The sequence below is a fragment of the Phalangium opilio genome, unplaced genomic scaffold, assembly GCF_054372755.1.
Source record: "Phalangium opilio isolate 3A_F unplaced genomic scaffold, DU_Popi_V2 ptg000024l_1, whole genome shotgun sequence".
NCBI lineage: Eukaryota > Metazoa > Arthropoda > Arachnida > Opiliones > Phalangiidae > Phalangium > Phalangium opilio.
The window spans coordinates 66,151-83,889 of NW_028324155.1; the positions used below are offsets into that span (position 1 = coordinate 66,151).

At 34.5% G+C, this 17,739-nt stretch overlaps 1 protein-coding gene and 1 long non-coding RNA gene across 2 annotated transcripts; both read left to right on the forward strand.

Moving 5' to 3' along the window:
- Nucleotides 1–1,321: 1,321 nt before the first annotated feature.
- On the forward strand, nt 1,322–6,000 carry NPF (neuropeptide F). The gene is made up of 3 exons (XM_089868803.1): nt 1,322–1,700; nt 4,870–4,960; nt 5,606–6,000. Exons 1-3 carry the CDS (start codon nt 1,519–1,521, stop codon nt 5,645–5,647), a joined length of 315 nt encoding a protein of 104 aa, XP_089724929.1. The 5' UTR covers nt 1,322–1,518; the 3' UTR covers nt 5,648–6,000.
- Nucleotides 6,001–7,399: 1,399 nt separating this feature from the next.
- LOC149691947 (uncharacterized) lies at nt 7,400–10,142 on the forward strand. The gene is made up of 2 exons (XR_016382900.1): nt 7,400–8,120; nt 9,577–10,142. It is a non-coding gene; the product is annotated as an uncharacterized LOC149691947 (long non-coding RNA).
- The last annotated feature ends 7,597 nt before the right edge of the window (nt 10,143–17,739 follow it).

Sequence of the window (17,739 nt, forward strand, 5' to 3'; positions counted from 1 at the left end):
AAGATATTTCTCATACAAATTTTCAGCATTAACCTCCCGCATGTTATGAACTTGGGCTCCGTTTTGGCTCCAAAATGGCTGCTTCGCCCCTGCGTGTTATTGCCCTCTGTATGTAATTTTCGAAATAGTCTATTGCGAAGAGAAACCTTAAATGTTTGAGGTACCCAATCAATACTAAATGTCTAAGTAAACCATCCGAAATCAGTTTCTTGAAAGATTTCTAACTTCATCTTTTATTCAATTTTTAATATTGTCATTTTTCTAGTAAAAATGGGTTACGCAGATGTTATAAATTGGAGACTTAGTTTTATACGTGAATGACTGCAAAAAGCGTTGAAAATTTACCGTCTGACTAAGAACTTCGGTTTTACGCTCTTCTATCTTTCAGTATTGTTTCACAATGAAAGTAAACTCATCTTTTGCCAACACACTTGATAGATTTAGGTAATCGGACTTCAAGGTTGTTTTTAACCCGAATCTGTCATTACACATAAATGGGTGAGAGCTCTTCAATTAGAGAATAGATCGTGCAAAATGGGACGACTTTCCTGATTAATTACCATACATATTGGCCTGTTTTCGATTAAGACACGGCTTTAATTTTAGCCATTGAATGACACCCACCACAATTAAATCGGGTCTTTCTAGGATATTCTCTTGGTCAACCAACCCTTCCATTTAAACACTCTTTGTAACCCCCCTTCCATCTCTTCTATCCCCCATCCGAGAGAAGTTATCCAATGGCGTGTCGCGATGGTTTACCGTCATTGGTTTCTCCATTTCCATCCCCTCCTTTTTCTAGAAGCTACATTACATACTTAACTTTCAGTTTAGAAAGTAGTTCTCGAATATGTCTATCCCAAGTTAGTCGTACAAATGACTAGAGAGTGAACCTCCCAAAGGTTTCTCTATTACCTTAATTCATCCAAACTTTACTTTTCTCAAGTCTGTCAACGACAGGTTAACCACAAAGCGCTTCGGAAAGAGGGAGCTGCCTTCTTTTTCGGGTGTGGAAATAGACCTCTTTTACCGTACTGCTCGTCTCTTCCGAATCTTCCCCGTCTACAGGTTGGGGGGTTTATCCAAAGAGAAGGGAAATATTTCCCTCCTCTTTGGTTTATCCCCGCTAAAAAATTACATCTCGGTGCAGTTCCCAAGCTTTCTATCCTGCGCCCATTTGGCGGGAGTGAAGATGAGGGTTGAAGGGGATGGTTAGGGTGGTATTTTTACCGCTCTTCCCATAGTTTCCGTCAGGGGGCGCCCAGGGGAACGCGGCTGGCATATATAAAGTCCCTAACAATCGGCGGGACGGTCTCACAAACTCTTCAACCATTTCCGAGTACACTTTTCCCGAAGTTCGGTCAACGGAATCGTCTCGAATTTCTTGTTTTTCCACGGTTTCTCTTCCGTAGATATATTAGCTAAAGTTAAACTCTAGACTTTCACTACTTTCGCTCCTTCTCTTAACAAATTTTAGGTAAAACGCGTAGATAATCCCTAAACAGATAACCAACAAAGATGGTCAGTCTAAAGATCAACTGGGTTCTTTTGACCACTTCCGTCGCTTTGGCCGTTTTAGTAGTCATGGCCGGTACTTTGGCCGAAGCCAAACCGGCAATGGATGACGTAGCTAATATGGCCGAAGCATTAAAATATCTCGAACAGCTCGACAGATTCTACGCCCAAGCTGCGAGACCCAGGTAATTATAGTTTGCACGCATCCTTCCTTCCTTCTTTCAACCCATATTTTCTTTAAATTATTCCCACTCTTCTTCATTTTCTACTTCTAAACCCATCAATTAAATCCCTTGTCCAAGATCTGTTATGCTAGTATACAGTAAAGTGATTGAGAACGCAACTTTTCAAACGTGAGTTCTATTTAAGTTGAATAAAACAGGGATGTAAATGAGTCTTCCTAAGGAATGCTTGATCTATGAGAATAATTCGCTAGGTTTTGTGAAGTTTTCCAGTGAAATTTTACGTTAAGGTATTTTCAGGATAATAAATTATAGAAAATGTATAACGTAACATAATGTAAATGTAACGTTAGTTGCAGTGTTAAGATGTGTTAAAACGCATGTTTCATCGGGTTTTATGTATAAAACAACCAAGTCCCTTTTAACCCTAGATTTCTTTCGTACTAGATATTCTTTTCACTTGTTTTACACATGGAATAAGTTCATAAAATAGCAAAGGAAAATCAAATCAAAACTACTTTGAAATTACTTTTGCCTGAAATTGGCAGATTCAATAATTTTTCAGCTAATTATTACTTAATAAAAGCATAACTTGAAAATATACGGAATTTTGGAATAATGTATAATGTCTATACAATTATCGTAAATAGGTGAAAGAACCAAATTCGATCCCATCATAACATAAATATGATATTATATCCGATAAAATATATTGATGTATATCCCATTTTCTATATTATTCGAAATTTTTGCAGTTCAGAATGTGTTCAGGTAAAAAGCAAAACAACCGAGACAAAGATTTCTCTGTTAAAAAACCGAAAATCCAATATATAAGATGGTTACTCTAGTAAATTGAAAATTCGAAGAAATTACGAGAAAGATTCACTGAACGCATTCATACATCTCTGAAACAACGCCTTTAACATCATCAGGGTACCTCCTACCATCTCCTTTATTGACTTAAGTAGAAAATAGAAATTTCTGTAATGTACATTCGCAGGAACGACATAACAGAAAACTACCGAAATATCATTTAAAGATGCCCAAGGGAGTTTTAAACAATAAAAAACCCCTGAGAAATTGAAAAGTGTATAGCTAGCTGTTCTTTTTTCATTTTATATAATAAATAAGATTCGCTATAGGCCCTTAAGCAATAAAAAACAATTTAGAGTCTTAAGGAGGTGAGAAGGTATTAAGGGATAAAGGGTATAGGAAAGGTGTAAAAATTGTCCACGAATCCGATCATTGGGGACCAATTTGACATCGAATCCACACACCTGTGGCGAGAAGAAAGAAAATCTATCGTGATTTCGTTTCATCCCTCCAGGGAGTGATATTTTGATTGTAGGTTGTAAGGATGGATGGTAGGTGGAAATTGTATTTGTTCTTGCGGACTTATCGGTCTTTTGAACCAAAAATGAGATTAGTTTCCAAAGTCCTGTAACATTGGTAAAAAGCGACATAAACACGTCAAGAAAACAATACTCTATCTCTTTTTTCGCGGAGAAGAAAGTGATGAAAGAAATCTCTGTCCCTAACGAAATTAAATTGGGACAACTGTTAACTCTCCTTTCTTCTTCGTTTCTCTCTCTCTCTCTCTCTCTCTGTCTCTCTCTCTCTCCAGAGATTAAACTACCCAACCCACTTATTGTCTTTTAATAATCCGGCAATTCGAAGGAAATTCTTTTAAATCCGCAGAAAGATTTTTTTCCAAGAATTAGTTAACCAGTAACTCGCAAGAAACTGGAAAGAAACGTTTCGTTAATTAATTTATTAATCAAAACTCGGGTTCGTTTTCTTTTGATGATTTAAGTTTCAAAACAATACTCATGAATATTAATTTATAATTCTTTCCCATTTTTCTGTAATTAAAGTTTTGATTTCAAACGGAATAATAATGAAGTCGGATAATAAATGAATCCCTATTATTTTCAAATTAATTTGAAATTAGGAAAACTTAAATAAACTTTCGCCCGAAATAGTATTTAATTACTAATTGTTGAATCTTAATTTGAATTTGGAACTATTCATCTAGTGTACATAAGTCTGAATAGAGTGGAAACCGATGTAAGGGATATATTTCAATAAACCCACTTCACCTTTAGTTTTGCAATAGAGCAAAGGCTATGGCGGACTTATACACAACGTTAAACCTCGTACTGTTGAATATAGTTATTGAAAACTTAGCTCGAAATTCGTGTACTTTCTCTCCTCTTTTTTCGCTTTTAGGTTTTAGAACAGGTTCAACTTAAATTATGCAAAAGCTTTCCTTACTGTAGCATCTACCTATAGCCAGACTCTTTCAACACCCAACGACATTTCTTCATTAACTGAAATAAGTTGAACCGAATGGCAGCGTGAAGCCATAAAAGTTAATGCTTATTACTTTACTTAACCCATTAGTTCCGTTTAGTCGAGATTTAATCAACTTTTCGTATACCCTCATCTCCGTAAGGATATCATTGATCCCAGTTCTACTTGAGAAAAAAAAATCCAACTAATTTCACTAATAGTTAATACAAGAAAATCCATATGCCCATACCTTACTTCTTTCGTTGAAAGATGTAGTTTAACTAAAGGTTATCGAAGTCTCTTGGTTGCTGAAGTTCCCATCCCAACCAAAACTCCACTGAGGATGCTAGGAGGGCTTCGTTGCCTTAGATGGGGGTACAGAGTCTACGTTATAGATTACCTCTCTCCTTCTAACTGGAAATTTGGCGCTAGTTACGTTTAAAACAAACCGGATCAGCGTAATCTCGCGCGATTTTGTTTCCCCAAAGAGAGAATTGCTATTCTGTAACTTCGAGTTAAAATACTTCTGATGATTCTAGTAATTTTTTTTTCATTTAATAGGAGAGTTAAGATCTTTCTGGTGTAAATGGGGATGCCAAATTAGTCCCATCAATGCATTGAATTAGGATATATAAACTAAAAAAAAAATAAAAAGGAAAAAAATAGTGACTAAAATAAAATAGCTTTTTCTGTGTGTACGATCTTCATCTTGTTAATATCTTGAAATCCCAAAGGATGCTATTGATTTCACTTCTCTCTTTTGCTTTCTACGAAATCTATTTACTTTAGTTTTTCTTTCTTATCAGATTTCCTCTGTTCATTAGATTCCATCTGAGTCCACTGATGAGAGTTTTCTGTGTTTTTTCTTTCTCCCACACAGATTTGGCAGGAGCGTTGGTGCTAGCGGATCAGCTTCTTCAAAAGCATATTTGAACAAAAATCCAACTTTACAAACGTCCTCCGTGGTTTCGGTACAGTGAACTTATTAATCTTTTTGTTCTTATTTTATTTACTCAAAACACGAATCGGAATCCCCAAACTAAAAAGAGAGGGAAAAACACTGAATGTTTTTGTTTCACCATTGAATCGTGCTTTACGCAGTATTTCTTATTCAGTTTTAAATTGGTTTAAAATCCCATATTTTCTTCTAGATTTAAATATTTCAAGGAAAATAAGTTTATGGTTGCCATACCTTTTTCTTTTTGAAGTTAGAAGTCCATTAGTTAGAGTAAAACAAATATTGCTATCTTGTTTTAAATTATATGTCATAATAGTATTTAAGATGTTTGATCTGCCGTAAAATTGGGTCTATAACGGGAGTTTTAGGGAACAGTAATACCCTCAAAGATCAAAGTAGGTCTGGTAGAAAACTGAATTTTCCCAAGAAAAGCAATCTTTTACTTCAACAAATGGACTTCAGATAAAACTATAATGCTATGGAACACCTTAAACTGAAAAACCAGGAATGCATAGATTTCTATATATTCTTGGTAAAACTCACGTATTCAGGCAGAATATTATAGAACGTGACCAAGTACAAATACGAGGCTATGGTCAAAAATCTAAATATTACATTTTTGGTCTCATTTGTGCATTTTTTTGTCTTTCTTTTAAAGAAAACTCCGAAAAATGACGACTCTTCCGTTTCTTCGAGGTAAAAATATCAGTAAAAGAATAATAAGATAAAATTGTAAAGAATTTATTTAATAATAATAATAATAATAATATCAACAACATCATGATTGAAACAAAAAAACGAAAATAAAATATTTACTATATACAAAAACTTATTTTACGGATGAGAATCAACATCACTGGAATTCCGCCGCAGCATGCCAATTATATGTACCCCACCTTTGTTCATTGTAGCATTAGTGGAGAAAAAAAAAGGTTTAAAATAATGTGAATTCCGTTGTCCAATCTAATTCTCTCTGTAAAAGTTGTAAATGGTGTCATTGAAGAATTTTCAGAATAAATAAAGTGGTCCAAGACTTATTTGGTACCAGAAAAACTTTTGGTTTTATTTCAATTTTTCGTTACTAAAGATATTTCTCTAAAATAATATTACTTCATCATTTGATGAAAGTTCAAGGTGGATTTTAAATTGAAAATGAAAACAGTAACTACATATTGTAATTACTTAATATATTAATACGCCTACCTGCTCTAATTAAGTCTCAGCCTACGCTCAGTCAACTGATTCAAATTACTGAATCAAAGCTCTAGGCCCACATTCAGTCTCTTCAAATGCTTCTTCACAACAAACCTGTATCACGTGATCTATATTTATGTAAATGTCTATATTTTACTCTAGATAAATCTGTAATGTAAATAATACATATTTTAAAGTAACTAAACAGGCGGGCAAATTAATAGAGTCCAGTAGAAATATAACTAAATAAAAATTAACATCATTATTAATTATTTTTTTGCGATAACAGATACTCAGATAATTCGAAAAAGTTATGTAAGGATTGTTTGAAGATCCATCCAAATAATCACGATGAGTACTTGAAACACCGCGTGAATTCTAGATTAGTCTCGATAATTTTATTATAAAATAAATCTGGCGACTTCTTTCGTAACCCCAGACATAGATTTCAAGTGGCAACTGCTCGAGCTTTTGAGGTTTTAGGGCGCCCGTGAATACCTTGTTTGTTACCAAGCAACTTACTTATTATTGATGTCCACACTTGTTAGGTCCTATTTACCGTAATGGCAGCTTAATGTCTCTTATAATAGAGTTTAAATAGGGGAATAACATAACATTCGTTGCCATATCTGTATGTGAGAGTATAACCCAGAATCTAATCCAGGGTGGAATTAAGTTGTTTCGGAAAGGGAGCAAACGTGGCATAAATATATTGAATTTTTGCTTGAAAAATCCTCGATTTGATAAAGAAGTAATATCAGTTCAAATTGCCATAAATTTTTATTCAGAAAAATTTGGAAAAACCGTTTTACAAGACCACTGTATAATGTTTAAAGTAAATCAGTGTTTTTGACCTTTGTTTTGATAAGGAGATAGTAAATTCTGTCTTTATTTGTAAGACGCTCATCGCAAAGATAGTAAAATTTAGAAAGTTAAATTTGCATCCCATAAATATATATCTCAGTTTTTATTCTACGGATGATTTCAATTATTTGTAATAGTATAATAACAATAGTTCAATTCACCACAAAAATGTCTAGGATTCAGAGCATATCCCATAGAGTAATACCTTTGAAGTTATGGCAATTTACGATTGAAATCTGGTGAATACGCGCTCCGATAACGATATTATTATCTTAGATAAATTATTTCACCAATCGTCCTCTTCAAACTAACCACTCCAGCCCATAAACCTAATTATACCATGAATGTTGTCACTTTTCTGGTTACTAACCCTATAGGACGACTAATACCACCTGACGGATTCGTCCAGTAGCGATACTCCCCAGTGCTTTGCGTGGAAGCCTAACTCTTAGTGTCCATTACTCACCATTACGTAAACTTAATTGCTCGTATTTTCTTTAATATTGTAAATAGACACATGATTCCAATTGATGTATTCATCAATCGATTATGAAAGACACCCTTCTAGCCTGAAGTATTTCTTTAAATTAGTATAAACGTTTCTTATGAAAGTTGTTTTTGCCAAAGATGGGTTGAAATATGTGATTTGTATCGGCGTTGACAACCAACACAATTATTATAACAACAGTTCAGCATTCTTGGGAGATTCGCTAAACTCTCTTTTTAATCTTAGAATGTCTTCAGAAGACATTACGAGCTTGTTTTCGCGTATTTCATTAAATAGTCGGATCGAAAGTGACTTTTAATTCATTTGTAACTGGGTTTCCTTCCAAGAAAGTCGTCTCCCTTAATTTACCAGGGAATGAGCAACACGAATCTCTTTCATCATCCATTTAATAATTTTGATCGGGAAGCCTAACTAAATACTTTAATAATTTTAAACCCTTTTACAAAAATAAATATATACATTAATTTTACAATTATGAAATCTCTGTCGGTCTTTTTAGTAGTACTATTAGGGTCTTGCGCCATCATGGGGGCACCCATGGTTAGAAGATCAACAACTAATTGTGGACCTAATCCATTGTTGAGCATTGTTAATGCCACAAGAAACAGTAAGTCTATATTTTTCCTGGTTTCAGTTTTGAGAGGTTTTTAAAAAATGATTGCTAAAGAAGAGAGAACTATAGACAAGATATCGCGTGTATTTCAACCCAATCTATATTGTGAAGGTCAATGTCAAAGTATGGTTTTATTTTTAGATTTCAAACTTAGCTCCCTAGAGATTATGATAATATACAACATATTGTTGTTAGCGTTTTTTTGTTATTTGCGAAGACAGATATCACCGTTGACAGCCTTTGATAATCGATTTGTAACTCAGCTTTTCCCGTATAGCGATTTACTAGCGGCATCTCTAGATATACTTGCTTACTTGGGTAATTAACGAAAGTCAATACCCGGGTGATATTGGTAGATTAAAATTTGGTTTCGTGTATCACGCAATCGAATCGTTACCTTGCACCAACCATTTCGACGCTTGGCCTCAGAGTTCATCCCATTTCGAATGAACATAAGTGGGAGAGAGAGGTCGTCTAAATATTGTATTCTAACAGAAGTATATGATGCTTCTTTTCGAGAAAAGTGAACCACAAGGCGGGGTAATTGTAACATGATTCTTCCCAACATCCCTTAACATTTTGAGCAAGGCTACTAAACCGAATCACATAATCGATAAATAGTTCCCTCATCATTAGCGTTTAAAAATTGCCAAGGTGCGCTTGTGGATTTTTGTGCCACGTCTAGACGAGGTTTGTGGGTTGATTGCTGTGGATTTAGTTATAGAATTCACTCTGCAAGGTGCGGTGTCCATCTTAAGTTTGATGAGCAGGTGAGCCTGGGAGGAATCATGTTACATAACTAAAGCATTAAGAGGGTAGAGATTGTCATCCTTCTTCTCCTTTTGATTCTCAGTAATGGGTACCTGTTGCACTCTGCAACTAGAAGTGGGCACGTGGGATCAAAAACCTTTCGTGTGACCTAAATTCACTTGACTTTCCAAGGAAATTTCCGTTACTTTCCTGGAAGTAACCTTAATCTGTGTCATGCCGTTCTACCATGGTTGATTGATCTTAAAATCTGTAGTAGTAAAGTTAACTCAAACCCTGAATGTATGATAAACATTGTTAATTTTATTTGGTAATTGCTTCGAGTTACAATCTTTATTGAGGAACAGTAGCCTTGATTGCATCGCATTCCCGCGATCGATTGATATCGACGGTCAAGGCTATACTTGAGACTGAAGTTTAAGGACCCGAAAGGTATTGAAGCCTTTGTTAGTGGTGTCAGGTAACCGTGGTTAACTGAAAGTGCTTCACGGTATATCTCATCGATCCGTTTATCCATCCAATTCTTCCCCCTTTTCGCAAATTCTTAAGTGACATCTCTAATTCTCTTATCTATATTAATTTTCGTTTATGAGTTCCCGCTTTAAGAATCATTCGATGCGTCGGTATTATTTGGTTTTAACTGGTTATCTAATCTTATCACGAATAATAAATTTTTTATTAGAAGAAATCACTTTCGAAGACGTCAGGAGATACTTGACCCTTCATGCCAATGCTCGAAAAGAGATGTCGGATCGGGTTCGAGACTACGAGGAATGTATTCGATTGGCAGATGATGGACTTAGATACAAGAGGGAGGCTCATTCGTCAACGTAACGCGTTGACCAATTGAGACAAACCCCAACACAGGATGTCCAGATGCGGAAGGCGATCTTTCGAATTGTTTATTATTTTTTTATTTCTTCTTTACAATAATTATTTACACGTAATTTATCTATAGAAAAAAATCTGATTTTTTTCCAACGAGAATTTTATACAACGCGATGGAATTTATTTACAAGAAATTCTGTTATGCAGTATTTAAACTATACTGACCCCCGGAAATTTATGATCCTTTTGGGTCGGGTGTCGTGTTAGTTTTATTATAAGTTACAACTGTACAAACTTATTTCCAGCGATTTTTGCGTTTTTCTTATACTTATTTTCCATTTTATTAATGTTATACTCGTCGTTTTCCGTTTATGGACCGACTAAAAGATTTTTTCTTTCCAATAAAATGATATTTCTAAACAGTTTCGAATGCTTTCCGCTGACCCTTTAGGCCGTAGATTTTCTGAACAACTATTTTTGTAAGAAATTTAATTTGGAGCTATTTGACTTCACTTATACCTTAAAGTTTTTGAAAAAATTGGCCAAGTACTCTTTATAGGAAACCATCTAAGGGCTAACTTCTTATGGTCCATGATGCCCCACTTTTTGCACTAAGGTGTTAGTTACGATAGTTTTAAAAAGGCTATTTTTGAAAATTGAGGTTATATTATTTTTGATATGAATGATAGTTTTACTGGTTTTTTCAAAACATGTCAATAAAAATTTAGTAAAAAATGGGGTACATTAATTATGAAACACTTCTTGAATTATTTACATATTCTGTAAATTTTTAACAAACCGGGTTGATTCTATTCTTACGTAACACAATCAGCGACATAGCAATGAACGTGAAATAAATTAATCACAATACTTTCCCTTTAAATCTCCGCTATCATTTCTATTTAATATTTGAAAGACCCACACGCACGCTAGCTCCCAAAGTATTTCAATCACGCAAACTCGTCAGACGTAATATTAGAATTGAAGTTTTTGTAGCAAATCGCTAACAAGTTGAACGACGTAGGAAAATGGCGGGCGTGTTGATCATTAATGGGTGTGTTTCTCCTTCAAGTTCCAAATGGTAATTGAACGCGTTCTCCTCTACCTTTGGTCCCCGGGGGTCTCTAGCTGTCCTCCTGGTCTAGATTCGTTCCGAGATCGGTTCAGGTTGAGGAGGGGAACTTCACTGATAATCCCGTAGGAGATGGAACTATAGCGCGGCGAGGGGCTGCTACCTCTCACTCGAGAGAAAGAGGGTATTTTCAGGACTATACCTATTATTTTATGTAACTTACGAATCTTTGGGAATACACCGTAAAATTTGCGGGAATTCACGAAAATGTATAAAAAACGCGTGTAAACTTTAAGAATTCATAAGCACTTTTTGGGAACTCACCTAAATCATAAGTTTTACTCTTCCTATACTTCGAAATGCCAGAGACTTAGTGAGAGCTAGTTCGAGAACGAAGCGAGAATTGACTACACGCGGTTTTGCAGTCCATCTTCTTATTTAGTCTGTACTAAGCCTTTGCCAGCGCCTCACCAGGCGTCGCTTTACGAGGATCTATGACCTACGTCACTTCATGACAAGCCCTCAGTAACCAGTGACAAACTTATGGAACATATCTAGGAATTTATGGTTAAAATCATAGAATTTAGGCACTTGTTTTGGGGTAATTTGAGAGTTAGAAGCCCCTCGTTGTAGCTGCATGAGTCGGATGCATTATGCCTAATAACGGTCCGATGTAATGACACGTACTAATTACAACCTTTCGTATTTTTGAACCAACCCCGCGTGTATACTGGCGGCTTGTACTTCTGCCTGTGAAGAGCAGGGAATTCAGTTGGTAATCTTGGGATTAGCCAACTTCTATAGACCTAACTTCAAAGCATTCGTAAAAGGAGAAGTGTTTATAAACTGAAATCAAGCATTGCTACAATCTTTATAATTCGTTGAATCTAGATCAAACTGGAAAATGTTTAAATGTATCTGGATAATTAGATATATTAATGTGGCTTTTTAATTTTGATTGTTTAGACTCTTGTGTTGAGGCTAATTTCAACCAAAACCCTTTCTAGTATGGAATAAATTGTCGGAGAAGAGACAACTTAGATGTGCCGAATTTAGGATTTATCTTTGATTTTATATACACGAATATTAACCTTACATTCCCCAGTCATTTGATTTCTAAAACTAATCTTAATTAGAGATGAGCGCTACCCGACTAAACCCTAGACACGATCCCCGAATCTTGAACCGATACCGATATATTATTAAAAAAAAATACGAAATTATAAAGTTTAAAGAGTAATTTCTCGAATTATTTAATACAACCTATATTTTTTAATGGAATTTTCCAATATAATATCAATGGTTTTGTTCAGAATTGGTCGGGGCTCAACTCCACGCTTCTAATTATTTATATAAGAAAAATATTTGAGAATATCGAATTTATTTCGTGAATCAGAATCAGAATCAGGTGTACATAATTTATGGTAATTGTTGAACCCCTCGCTTTCGTCTCTGTAGGATTTCGTAAGGTTTAAATGATCCAAGCCTATTCGAGGTTCCCAAAACTCAATTTTAAGTTTGTGTTTGGTCAATATTGAATTGTTATCTGGTCATGAATCGTGCAATTAAGCTATAATGGTATAAGGAATGATGGGAAGGTTTTCCCCGCAACCTTGAGGAGGGTGCTTCTTCCACGTAATCGTTTTTCTTCCTCTCTGTTGAAAATCGTTTGCTTTTGGATGACGGGGCTTTAGAAATTGAAATAGTTTCGATTACATTTTCAATCTGTTTGGTCTTGTAGGTATTTGATCTCGAAAGGGTTCATTTCTTTTGCTGTTTGGTAAATATTCTTCCCTAACCAAAGTATTGGGTTTAATGTTATCCCATTACTGATGTGGAAAGATTACTTGGCATCTTATGATCCGATAAATCCATCTTATGTCATTTACAATATTGAACCATTCAATGATTCCATGTAGACAATGTTCCAATCTAAAAAACAAACCTACAATTTCTCAAACGTTTCTGTATAAAATCCATCCATAATTTTTTAACAGATTTGAAAAAAGCGGGCATTCTCTGGTTTTATTAAAAAAATCAAGACTAACCTTGGATCTTAGAGCCCTATAAACGGGAGGGGGATGTAATGAAATTTATTTCTCCTACTTTGTTCGGGTTACAAAAATTACGGCTTTAAAAGTACAAAGTTCATGCCTATGCCAAGCTCATCTAACACGTGACAGAGGCAGACAGTGTATGAGTCATCACATGCAGTATGGAAAATTCGGAGATTCGATTTTGAGTTCGTTTTTATACGCGAGTAAAATTAAACCTTAAATGATTTTAAAACGGTAAATGATATACGCTACAAATTTAGTAGTTTTGAGTTAATTCTTTTCTGAATTTAATATTAGTTATTTAAAATAATGTTAATGAGAAGAAGCGTGCCGTGATATTAATTAAAGGGTAATTAATTTTTGAAATTTTAAAGCCACATATTTTAATTCGTACGCCACGTGCCAGAGTTAGGGATATAATTTTAAACAATGCGCTATACTAGAATTGTACGGTAAATAATTATATTTTCCAGTAATTTAGAACGAGATAGAGCTTTATAATTAAATATTCAAATTTATTTTAATTGCAGGTGTGAGATGCAAATGGATTCTAAGCCATCATCAGGTGCGAATAACTTCAATTGTCAATTAAAGGTGGGCCTTGGTTTCTATTAATGATTAAGGGCGCGAACTTAATTCACGTGGTGGTGGCGGCGGCGCTGAGAACCGCCATGACACACAAGTCTACGTTATTTCCACTCCTGTCATCAGCGAGTGTATTGTATGTTAATGGATAAGGGAATATCTGATATTGATAGAGATGTTGCGTGTTACCTACCTGATACATTGATTGATCGTCCTCAAACTCGAACGGGCCTAATCTATTAAATTTAAAACCTTTGACTTTTAAAACTTTTACAAAAATATTTATGTTTGACGACGCGTTTTCAAATTTAGTCAATCACAAAGTCAAACATCGCCACCGTAATTTGATGACAGGGTCAGTGTCCTGTAACGATCAACGTAATCAGACCCCATTTCTTCAAGGTCCGGCAAATCGAGCTAAATATAGGTCCTCTTGATAGCTAAATAAATAACCATCATGTTACGATAGCCCGCATTAATCTAAGAAAAAGGAAGCCTTCGCTATTGACTTATACTCTCTTTCATTTATTAAAGTGTCAATACCATCAGTAGCGTATAAGCGATCCTATTCCCTTCATGGTTCAGTCGCAGTTTGTTTAACTATATCTAACCCCATCTAAGGGATGACTAAGGCCGTTATGGCAAATTACGACTGACTCTTAGACTAACTCCCTCGATAAAACGCCCCCAACATCAGATTGTTTCGCTATGTAACGCCAGTTCGATCAAGAAATGATACTTCCGCCCCACCTTTCTCAAACTGTTATCGGTTTTGATTTTGGTAGGTTTCTTGAGACCGCGTGGTAGGTTCTTCTACCATGGGAGTTGCGTGATTCTTTTAAAATTAAATACTATTAGGCCTAAATGTTCTATTCTAAAAATTATTGAAGGTATTATTACAACGTTAGTATTCCATACTGGTGACGTCGACTGTCGTTTCTTACTTTGACAACACCAGGGTTTTGAAAGACTTTGAATAGCGTCCTCCTTAAACTTTTATTCCAATAATTTAGTATTTAAAATTATTAATGCTTTTGATTCAAGTTGTTTAATATTTAAGAACTTTTTGGGTTGAGTTACTACTATATTTGCAATTGTTACCATTGGCATAGCCATGGAAGAACAAGGGTTTCTCGGCGTACTTGGCGAGCGTAGCGTGCGTGGCGAGTGAAGCGAATATTTTACCCTAGTGCAGACATAGCTTATTATCTCAGGGAAGACTTGAAAAAAAGTTCAGGTAAGGGGAAGACTCGTTAATTTTTATGAAAACTGGCCCAACAAGATAAATAAACATCGTGGAATATAATTTTACTCGTATAAACAATTAGAAAAGCTCATTAGAAAATGGTTTGATAGTACTTCAATAACTTCAATTTGGCTTAATAGAAGGGAAAGTAAATCTTCTAAGAATCTGAAAATTTGTTAAAACCTTAGTTTTTCAGTTAAAGGGTTTTCTGATAGATCTCTATTTTTGAAAACATTTCAGAACTTCAAATTTTAAAATCTAAAAATTGTGGATATCTTGAAGACATAATTTTTGAATTTTGAGTTACATCCGCGTAGATTTTTTTTACCCTATCCACGTGGGAGGAGACCCATATTAAACAATCAGATCCCTAACCACACCATCTTAAGTTCCACTAAAACACGTAAGCCTATCCCTAATGTTTGCCCATACCTTCATTTATCACTAAAGAACTCATTTCTTGGCCCACACCGATTATTTCTAAAGTTTGCAATCTCAGCTCCAGAGCGAGAGAGAGGGAGAAAGAGAGAGAGCCAAGGGAAAAGGAGAAGGCAATACTTATAAAGCAAACAATCTCTCTTCCTTTACGATCATGGCCAAAAAGGGGGTTGGATGTTAGTGTTACGATCTTAAAGACGCAATAACGAAGTTTTAGCAGAGATGGAGGAAGGTTCGAATTGAATCTTTCGGTTTTTCTTTTCCTATAAAAACTTCCTAGAGAGTCTGTAACGAGATTTGGACGATATAGAAATCGAGCAAGGGGAAAAAACTCCTCCCATTCGCGATTCTGATCTCCGCTCGCAGCTACTAATGACTTTTTGCACCCGAGTAACGCTTTGTTTGATTAAGTTCTTGCCATCGCGCCCATCTCTCTCTCACCCTCCATCTTTTTTAGCACTTTGAATTGTTAATTAAGAAGCTTAAAACCAATAGCATTAAGATAAGGAATCTTTTTCGGTGTTGGTTCTTCCCAACATCTCTTCCTTCCACCCATTTCAACAATGAATCGTAATAGGAATTGCCCGCAGCCAAAGTTAATGTTTTGGAAAGGATCTATTATTTTTTTAACTTCATTTTCGCCATCAAACGTTAGAAAGAAGATTTTAATTAGTTTTAGAAATTTAAAGGCAAAGGTTAACGTGAAATCCTAAAATTAGTGGATAATTTGAATTAAGATAATTAGTAAGTTTCGGTAAAATTGCATTAATTGACATCGAACTCCGAAGTGATTTCATTTAATTACATCACAAAATCATAAATTCGTCGTGCATCTAAGCCTAGTATTTCACGTGACTCTCTCTTTGATATATTTCTATTTCAGTATCAAATACTTTGTTGTTTAAATGAAGAGATTTTTAATTATCTTTGGTAGCTTAATGAGGTAATTCCAAATTTCTCATTTACCCCAGCGCTACTTCACTAACCTTAGCGGCCGAAGTTAAATTTGCTGTAATGGTTTGATAAGGATTGAATTATTAAGGCAGTTATCCCCTCTCTCGTGTTAGCTATCTAATAAATGGCAGTGGTAAAGTCTTCTCATCAAGACTTACCATCGATTCTCGTGTAAGATTGGAGTCAGTGATGACTTTTTTATGTCTTTCATAAATTCAATAACAGTGGTTTATTGGCTGTCGGTGCTACTCATAATGCCTTTTGCGCGGGCGTCATCATTATGGTGATCGCCTAGCGCTTCCAGGGATAAAGGTGTCAACCTCAACAGCCTATAATAATTCAACACTTCCCCCCCCCGCTATATATTTTTTTTATTAAATCTGGTCTAGCTTGTCAACTAAGGCAAAATATGATAAGCTCCTCTGGGATGGGAAATAATTTTTTTTCTTTCTTTTTCCAAGTATTATGCTTACATTGATGCGGGTTTTAATAAGGTTTTTTTACGAGCAGGTATGTGACACCAACACGTGTCATAACTGACATATTTTAGTCATTCTAGAGGTTGAGTATGACAAGTAATAATATTTTTAAGTAGTTATTTTTAACGGGACGGTTTTACAAACGATGGAATGACACTTGGTTCTTGGAAATTTAATTTAGTAGAACTGTGAAGTGTTTATAGGAAAATTCTATTCATTTTTATTTCCAGATTTAGGCAGTTTTTCTAAACCTTAACTTATATTAAATTATATACACTCTTTAATTTTTTAATTTAAGCGTTCAATGCATAAGCTACCAATATATTAAAAATAAAATAATTGACACTTTGCAAAATATGAATGTTAAAACTTGGAAAACCAATCACCTAGATAGTTCTTTTATAATGTTCTAGAATTATAATTTCATAGCTGAAGAGTTAAACCTCTTAATTAATAAGAACGGTAAGCCTTAAAGCGGATTAATTAGCGCAAAAGGCAGACACTGATTGATAATATATTTTCAACTGAATAAAGCAAATTCATATTTTCCAAAGAAAATTCAAAAAATTTTCGATTTTTTTTAGCGTTTAGGCTTAAAATATATAAATATTTCTTTTAATTGTAATTGTCTAAGAGAATGAAAATTGAAAAGGAAAATATTCTTTTTATTTAATTCCAAAACAAAAAAGTTCAACACAAAAATCAAAAGTCATTAGCGCTATTAAATTTAATTATATCTTTTAAAAAGCTTTTTAGAACTTGAGTCAATATTCTTTTTTAATAGAAACGAAGTAAAAATAATATTTATTTGTTAAACAAGCCTGAATCTGGAAATAAATAAATAAATAAATGCAATTTTGGGTATCTCCCTCGCGACTTGTAGATTAATATCTCCATGTTTATTTTAACGTGTTTAAAAGTAAAAAGACTAGAAGTTAATGCGTCTCCTGGGATTCAAACAAACCAATTTAAAATACTTTATTATTATTTTTTATCTTCCGTATTCACTAATATACATAATCTCGAGAAAAAAGTTAGGGGAAATTTTTTTTTAAAAGACAGACGAGTTTTTGGGAGTTTTTTTATATAGGCGGCTGAGTGCCGAAAGGTTAAATATTACGTAATATAATATAATATAATTTATATATATTTATATATATCTTTAAAATAAAATTAAATAGGGTTA

Coding starts and splice junctions, on each gene's coding strand:
- NPF (XM_089868803.1), top strand. CDS start 1,519: ATGGTCAGTCTAAAGATCAACTGGGTTCTTTTGACCACTTCCGTCGCT. Junction 1,701..4,869: donor GCCCAAGCTGCGAGACCCAG/GTAATTATAGTT, acceptor TCTCCCACACAG/ATTTGGCAGGAGCGTTGGTG. Junction 4,961..5,605: donor AAACGTCCTCCGTGGTTTCG/GTACAGTGAACT, acceptor TTTCTTTTAAAG/AAAACTCCGAAAAATGACGA.